Source organism: Stegostoma tigrinum, chromosome 2 (genome assembly GCF_030684315.1).
Source record: "Stegostoma tigrinum isolate sSteTig4 chromosome 2, sSteTig4.hap1, whole genome shotgun sequence".
In the NCBI taxonomy this organism is placed as follows: Eukaryota; Metazoa; Chordata; class Chondrichthyes; order Orectolobiformes; family Stegostomatidae; genus Stegostoma; species Stegostoma tigrinum.
In genome coordinates, this window is record NC_081355.1 from 53,283,062 (window position 1) to 53,291,835 (window position 8,774).

The 8,774-nt window shown below is 36.0% G+C and overlaps 1 protein-coding gene across 6 annotated transcripts in view; it reads left to right on the forward strand.

The window, feature by feature from the left end:
• tent4a (terminal nucleotidyltransferase 4A) overlaps positions 1-7,741 on the forward strand; it is a 91,609-nt gene extending 83,868 nt beyond the window's left edge. For 2 of the 6 annotated variants that reach the window (XM_048562316.2, XM_048562341.2), the window contains 2 exons: positions 1,792-1,857; positions 4,093-7,741. In XM_048562316.2, coding sequence (XP_048418273.1) covers positions 1,792-1,857; positions 4,093-4,266 — 240 coding nt within the window. In that variant the 3' untranslated portion in view covers positions 4,267-7,741. Of the gene's footprint in view, positions 1-1,791; positions 1,960-4,092 lie in introns of all 6 variants that reach the window. The other 4 variants (XM_048562297.2, XM_048562307.2, XM_048562323.2 and 1 more) reach the window with 4 other exon arrangements.
• The last annotated feature ends 1,033 nt before the right edge of the window (positions 7,742-8,774 follow it).

An 8,774-nucleotide genomic window follows, 5' to 3' on the forward strand; every position in this document is an offset into this window, starting at 1 on the left:
AAACAATCCATTATGAAGAAATCACCCAAGTAATTTCTAAAAAGTTATGTAAGGGAAAATCTAATCTCTTTTCTTTAAATATTTTCAAAGCATAAAATCATCTTGGCCAAGGATATGATGTTTTACTGACTCTGCACTTATGTACTTGGCACCCTCTTCTAATCTTCTGTCTGATTCACCACCAGTCACATTTCTCTCTTTGAGCATTGCTGTTAGTACCATGCATATCTGCTGGGATTGCAGAACTAGCAAGCAGCAGGCAAACGAGGGGAATTGATTCAGTCATAGAGGAGAAGTGAAATAGTTAAGTTGCAGTGAGTTGAGAGAATGAAAATAGAGCTACGTCAGAGCAAAATTGATGGTGACAATAACGGTACTTATTTAAAAGAAGTAATATGCTGTATAAATATTCATTGGCCACCCCTATCATAACTTTATATTTGCCTAATACTGTAAAGCAGCAACAGGTAAGAGGATACAATGTTCCTAACTTAGAGAATTGTCAGTAACCCTGGGATTGGTCCACTGGAGCTTTTTAACTCTGAGATATTACATCAAACCAAGTACTGACTTAAGAAATTTTAAACCTAAAAATATATTTTAAAAATTATTTTAGTCCAAGTTTAAAATGCTTAATATAAAGTTGTGCAATTCAAGTGCAAATTTCATGGGGTGACAGACTGCCCAAGTTGTGTTCGTGTTGGGTCTTAATGGGAATTGCAGATTAACCTATTCCAGTTTCTACAGCCTTGCAACCAATTTTTCATTTCAGCATATGATGACCTGAGCCATTTTTTAAAATTAAAAAGTGCTTTTGGAATGTGGGTATAATTAGGAAGGAAACATTAAAGAACCAGGCACATAGTTATAGGTGTGGAGCCAAATGTAGGATAGATTGAGTAGGTGTGGCAGGCTCTCTTTCCTGAATGACTTAAGTAAACATGTTGATGACAATCAAAAGTAGATACATTGTTTTACTTCTAAAAGCCAAAATGCTAAGGCCAGTTAATGCACTTTCAATATATTAGTGCTTGAGAACAGTTAATCAGTGTAAAATGGTGATTGGGTGTGACACTTCTGGTTTATTTGACTCTGCACAGCATCAAACAAAGCCTTTATTCACTGATCCATCAGGGGAGCTAAGTGGAGTTATATTAAACAATGAATGGAATAAACTGTTTGACTCATTAAGCCCATTCCTTTCACAATCATGTAATTTTCTTTGAACAGCCACAATGATTTAGTCAGAGACCTTTTTCCAGTAGGTGATAGAAAAATGACAGTTGTGTACCTGTACTTCACGATGTTCTTGACCAAAGTTTATTTACAAAGTAGTTTAGTTTGAGAGTAACTGCAGTAAGCTTACAGAATTTGCTACCTGTTTCGTCTGTCCCACCAGTCGCTTTTTGCAGCATTCTGCAACTGTGATTGATCGTCTTTTTTTTGAGGAGTAACTTCTAATCTGTGCTGTTTTACTGCTGCACATATCTAACATGAGAGCAATGCCATCTATTCTGTTGTCATGTATAGATTGAGTGGTTGGAAAATGACTTTTTTATTACCTAAGCTGATGAACAATTATTTTAATTGTGTGTCATTTTAGCATTTAGTTTTTAGCTGAAGTGACATTGACAGTTGTTTTGCAAAGTGTAGGACAGTAAAGCAGAATGAGAAATGTCCTTGTGTGAGAATATACTTGGCAAATAAAGCTTCTCCAGCTTTAGCTTGCATAACTTCTCTCAAAAAAAAACTAGTTGCTGATTTTGTCAATTTTGCTACCTTCCAATACAGGCTAGGATTGGTGTCTCACCAGCCAGTATTGGTGTTTCTACACACCCTGCACTTCCTTCCAGGCAGGTTTGTATTGAAGGAGCACCACTGAATCCTGTCACTGCTGTATACCCTATTCCCCCTACTGCATCCCCTAGCCTTCTGCCAAGTCTATATATACATCACAAGGTAGGAATTAATGGAGTCGAAACAAAATTTGAACTTTGCAGTACTGCTGATGAACTGAGCTTAACTTTTGGAATGCATGATTCGAAAATATCTGAAGTTTAAATTGTGTGACACATTAGAATCTTTTCAACATGGGGCACTAATATTATGCAGCATAATTAGGAAATGTTTTAAGGGTGGGTTGCACTGAGCCCATTAGTAAATTCAGCAACAGTTTGTACCAATATTTTCCACAAAGTAGGTTTCAAGTCTGGCAATATATTTTAAAAACATTGAGTGGAGGCCAGGTACTTTCTCCACAGAGTAAATTTCTTAATTCACGATCCAGAGAGTTTTGTACGGCGAGGTTATTGTCTATCCAACACAAACGTATGATCAGATATCTTTCTTTTTATGGCTGGAAGAGAGTCCAGTGCAGGAAACCCTGAAAAGAAAACCAGTAACTGAAGAACTTTGTTTCACCGTAAAGAGGAAGTCCAAGTTTAAAATTTGTACACAGTGTAGCCTTGTATTACATAAAATTTGTGCCCATTAATTTATATGTGCCCCAAGTTAGTGATTGCAGCAACTTTTATATTTGGACTTGTATCTCAATTGTGGTTAAATCATAATTTGTAAAAAATAAGAGTCCTTTTCATGGAAAATGGCCCACCAAATCCAAACTGGAAAATCACACGAGGAATAAAAATTAACTACTTGAACCTCAAGCTGGAGTAACAGGTCTTTGCCCGAAATTATACACTACCTAGAATTTGGGCCTGCTTGGCCTATGCATAGTAAAATACTATGGAACAGTTTTGATAGAATTGCTGTCACGATTCAGTATACTTTGAATATGGTTAAAAATGACTTGCAAGAGTTTCATTTGTTGCTCAGTTAAAAGCATCTTTTCTCTAAAATTAGGAAATCATATTTTCATTTGAAAATTCAATGCACTTATCTGAAATATTCTTTTATAAAATAGAAGAATTTCAGAAATGTATGCAAAATATTTAGGTGCTGTTCTCCTATTGTAACTCTGAGAATAATTTAATTATATCATATCACTAAGTCTCAGATTTGATTCCTAGTCTGCATTATTTAATTCTGGCTAACATCACAGTGGCTCATTTGCATTCAGTACCCTGATTTATAATGTTTTCTCAGCATTTGAAAGAGATATTGGAAGATAATCAAAATGTCCAATAGTAAATTTGTTTAATCCACTTTGAGATCAAACATGGTTTCTGGGAGTTGAGTTGCGACGTTCAGTTAATGGGAGCAAGAGAGTTAGTAACTTTTTAAACTGTCATTTTAAATGTTTTTCCAAATTAAATAAATAGTTCAAATTTTTAGATTTTTTTTTTTACCCTTTGCAACTCTGGTGTGTTACCAACTACATTATGAGCCAGGCATTAATTTTTATTTACAGATTAAACCAGAGAGAATTTTTGCCTTTACTTGTTGCCATTTGCTGGTCAATATTTTGGGTTTACAGATCTGGGATATGTCGAGGTGATATTCCATCGAAGGTTTTGAATATTATGTAATTTTGGTTGCCTACCTAAATCAGCATTTATAATCAGTTTTTGATAACCAAAGTTGTCATGTTAAATGCGACCCTCTTCGGTACGAGTATCCTTCCATTAGATCATCAGCAAAGAACTGATGATCTGTGACCGATGCTTTGTCCAGCCAAAGCATATCTTGCTTTGATTTATATTCTCACCTATTAAGCAGCTCATTGTAGGTACGTAGCTGATAATGCACCATAATCTCAATTTTTGGTCTTGCCCATTCATGAATCGGAAAGTTGGTGCTTGCTAGGTACTTAACTGTTGGAATGTTACAGCTAAGCATTCTTGCACTCCATGAATATCCATGCTGCCTTTCTGTCAGGAGTCCCAACTGATGCTAAGTGATAGCAGTGATTGGTTTTTCTCCCCCATCTTCCTATCAACTGCTATCTCCCTCCCACCATGTAAGCTAAATTGACTGCTAAGGCTATAGCAGCCATGCCTTTGTACAGACTAAGGGTCAAACCTGGGGACTGTTTTTACAATGTCAGTTTTAATGAAATATGAGTGTTGTTTTTTGGATTTTGTTACTGAACAAGAATTCCTGATTTCTGATTTTTATAACTGTCTTTAACAGCAGCACAGTGGCCCAAAATATTCGGTGAAGGGATTCCATAACCAAGGTTCCAATCACAATTCAATGGGTGGCACGAAGCAGCCAGTAATTCACAGAGGGCTTAACCAATATAATCGCAACACAAAAAGGAGAAAACAGACACGGGACCCAATAACTGTTAGTTTAAGTCGATAAGGTTTGTGAAACCATTAAATATCATCCTCAGTCTTTGCATAAAAATGGAACGATCTTGGCATCAGACTGGAAATAAAGACCAGCATTTAACTGCAGTTAGTGAGTAGAGATAATATCTACAACTGGCTGTTTGCATGTGTCCGATATGCGGTTGGACTCCATTTTACAGAACATATCATCTTGTGCTAAGTATTTGTGAAGCCTTATTGAATATAGAGGTTTTGCTTCCCATAGTTTTCAAGTCACTGCTGGAACGGCTCTGGTGATAGATCTGCAAGAGCTTGAGCTTTCACCACAACATTCTGCAAATGATGGGCACTTCCTGCAATTCTTCACAAGCAGAGGCAAATTTAGGGATACTTTCATCCAAGATTCGTTCTTGTGGCTGACCTAGATGGACATTTTCATGGCAATTATTTTTGCCGCTTCTTACTCATTGTTTCATACGTATATCAGAACTTTTTACTCTGTACATATTGTATTATTTGTGCAATAACTGTTTTTCAAAAGTTTTTATTTAATTTTCGTATGATGTTATTATCACATGTTTAAGTTATATTTAAGTGGAAGAGGGAAACATTTTGAAGTTTACAAATCCTTTCCCAGGTTGCATTATCTAAGTTTGTAGAGGATTCTTAGTTTGGCAGGTTTGATATTTAAGCTGAGTGTGCTAACAACGTAAGGGATTTTGTTGAGTAGTTCTGGCTCCTTGATTCACTGTATAATATTCAGTACTAACCAGAAGTTTTAAGGGAATTTAGCGCAACTGGAACCATCTTTTCTTCTGCTTGTTCATTATTTGCGTTTTGGGCTGCGTTTTCTCAGGGTCTGTTTATATAGTCACCTTGAATCTTTAACTTCTGATTTGAATAAGAGCCAGGAACGCAAGCCTTGCAACACTGAAGAGGCATACTCAAACAAAACTAATTTTGTGTGAACTGGGAGAACTTTGTTCAGTATTTAAGTTCACACTAGTCATAACAATGTTACCTGTTGATGTTGGGGTCCAGATGGCATTTATGAATGATGTTCCCAGCTAACAGAATGTGGTGGAAGGAATTATGTTGATTCTATTAAGGAATCTGTACACCAGTATGCGTATGTTCTATTAGGAGCAAAAAAGAAAAAGTACTTCATCTGCTGTATGCATTTGTAGGAAGTGTTTTGGTGCAGTACTGATGTGGACAGCAAAGATGTTTAATCATCTTTTTGCTGGCACTTAATGGAAATTACTGATGCATACAGTTAGACTATGCAAGATTTTTTCATGACAACCACTGTTCTTTTGTTACCTTTTTTGGAAGAGAGAAAAATTACAGCCTGCCTAGCCCTACGTTTTAACGAATGTACCACAGTTGTCCTAGGAGATTTGTCATGCCTTCTGTTTTGCCTGAATTAGGTTGAAATTTAAACATGACAATTTCTCATGAAGGGGTGTTAACCTAACTTAACACGAAAGTGGATGATGTCCACTTGTGGCGGTGGTTTTGTTTTGAGATAATGTTGCCATGACATTCAGGAATTTGTAGGAAAACACTTGGAAAGTTTTCAAGTTGTTTAGACGTTTTCAGCAACACAATACAAGAATACTTCATCTGTAAAATGTTATTACTTTATCAATATGTAATATCAAGAGCTCACTGCTAAGATTTTCTGTTGCATGCTATTGACTTGTTTAGCTAGTGTGCTTTATATTCGAGAGCATTCCAGTAAAGTCCACACTTTTTGTCTTTGTACATACTGTAATTTCATGAAAATAATGGGGAATTGCAAAATTATTTCGCAGGGAAGTCAAATTTGTAGGGATTTTACGGAAGTAACCTTTAAATTTATCAAAATTGCCCTTGTGAAAATGGAAAATATGGAAACTCCATAATGCTAAAGTAGGTTTTACACTTTCCAATATAACTAACAAGAAAATAAACTCGAGCAGTTATGAAATTTGTGCTGATATAAGTGTTTGTATTAAAATAACAGTAAATGCTGGAGATCTGAAACAAACAGAAATTACTGGAGAAACTCAGCAGGTCTGGCAGCAATTGTGGAGAGAAAGCAGAGCTAACATTTCAAATCCAGTGCCCTGACCCCCCCTCCAGAAAGTTCTGTTTTATCTCTGCAGATGCTGCCCCACACGCTGAGTTTCTTTAGCAATTTCTGATGTTGTTTATTCACATTATAAATCTAGTGCAGCACTTGGGATTAGCTTGTTTTATTTATTTCACCATCAGATGCTCTGAACAAGATATTTCTATTCATTCTAACACTAGAATCTTTGTTATAATGTAGGGCTGCATGGTGTAACATTCCAGCCCTAAGAGGAATTTTAGGGCAATATTTTGGATATTGTTTTTCTCTGCTTTAGGCAAAATTTATCATTCTGTGCATTGGAACACACCGACAATCTGTATCCCATTCACCCCTGCTGCTACCTTGAAACTATGCATTTAATTGAAGCAGATAGTTCTGATTTCAGCATTTGAGCTTCACTGTACCTGTGCCTAGCTTGACTTCTCATTTGCCATCAGAATTGTGAATTATTGCCCCTATTCTCGAGCAATGCCAGTTATCACTCTAAATGTGACTTATCTCTGGACAGAAGGTGAATGGATCGCTGCAGAAGTTTCTACACTAAAATAAAACAACTGTACAATTAGGATGATACATCTTGCACAAAACTATAACCTTACATTCTTATAAAAAATAATCTTTGGACACTACTTTTCCACAAAATGCATGAAGTTCAAATTATATACCCTTGAACTTTAAATGCATAAACCATGGAAGTGAGATCTGCAGTCTTCAGCTTTTCACGTACATCATTGGAGGAAATATTCTGATTAGTGACATTTTATTTAGAAATGCATGTGAAATAGACCAATTGCTACCTTCATATGTTGAATTGGTGCTCTCTGTTGGCATTGCTACTCTTGTTCAGTTCACGGAATCGTCTGCGTTTTGCAAAGAATAATTTTAATGCACTAAGTCATAAATTGTGATTTCATTTTTGGACAGGCTTTTGTAATTAAAATCTACCAATTACTAACAAGATGGGGGAAGAATTATTTTTATGAAATTACTGTACAAGGTAACAGTTAAGTCATACTGGCAATCCCAGCAAACACTACAGCTCAAACCAAAGCTTTAAATGAAAAAGATAAATTTGTGCTGAAATGGTTTTCTATTGGTGCACAACATCTAGCTATATAAGCTTCAGCAAAGGCAGAAACACATTACTTTGTGGCAATTTGGTTTATGCAATTAATAGCTGAAAGTGCTGTGTATTTTGTGGTGCTGGATAACCATCTGTATCATGTTCAAGTTTTGTCATGGTGAACAATGATTTGGCCTGACTACCACTGTGGGGTTGTACGTTTTATACGTACAAAAAGAATCGTGTTTAGGACTCTACTGGGGCAAGTAAAAATTGAACATTTTTTATGTATAGTTTTCTATTCTTTGATTATTTTTAATAAACTTACTGAAACAATTGTATTTGATGATACATATATACGTGTTTCTTGTACAACAGGCATGAGCTCAGCCACAAGCTTTTGGTGTTCTGCTCTTATTTCCTTGTCTTTAACAATTGTTAAATTGTAGTTCCTTGATTATTTGCTTACAAAGTATTCGTAAGTATTTCTTACTGGGAACTACTACTACTAAAGTCGAACTACACAGATATTCATGTTCTTTTTACCATTCCTCCTTCGGTTACCACTGACTTGCATTCCTGGAAAACTTTGTTAGTTATATCCTTCATCACACCAAGAGCAAGTACGCACTGTCCTAATCTTCATTCAGACTCTGCAAACATGTCAAATTCAAATTTAATATTTTCATTTCCAAATCCAAATCCAATGATGATTTCAACCTATCCTTCATTTTGTAGCTCTTTTTGGCCATTGCTTTCCTAGGTTTGACCTGCTTTTGACTTAATTTAAAACTAATCTGCCCTTGACTGCATCGTTGTTGTTGTTTCTGTAAATCATTATATCTTTCAGCACACTGTTTTGAATGGCCTATCTCTTGAATACCTTGAGTGCATAATTGGCACTTCTGTGGGCATTTGTACTAATAATTTTCAACACGATATAAATGGTGGCTTATTCCGTATACCTGCACTACTGTCCAGAGCTTAGTCACCAGATTTATACAAGTTAAAAATTGTGCATGCTTTTGCCACCTGTATTATCCAGGTTGTTATTCACAAACAGAAACAAATTGCTAGAAAAGCTCAGCAGGTCTGGCAGCATCTATGAAGAGAAATCAGTTAATGTTTCGGGTCAGGTGACGCTTCTTCAGAACTGATGTTATTAACAATTTGTCTGATAGAGCACCTGTGACTTGGAGAAAGCAGAATGAGCTTCATTTTCCTGGACGTTAACTTGAAATTTAAATTCACCACTACAAAAATCTATGCTCTGCCCATGGTGAAATAATCCTAGACCTATTACTAGTTCACATGTTTCTGGGTTTCGTTTGTACGTTCCAGAAAAGCCCCTCAGGAT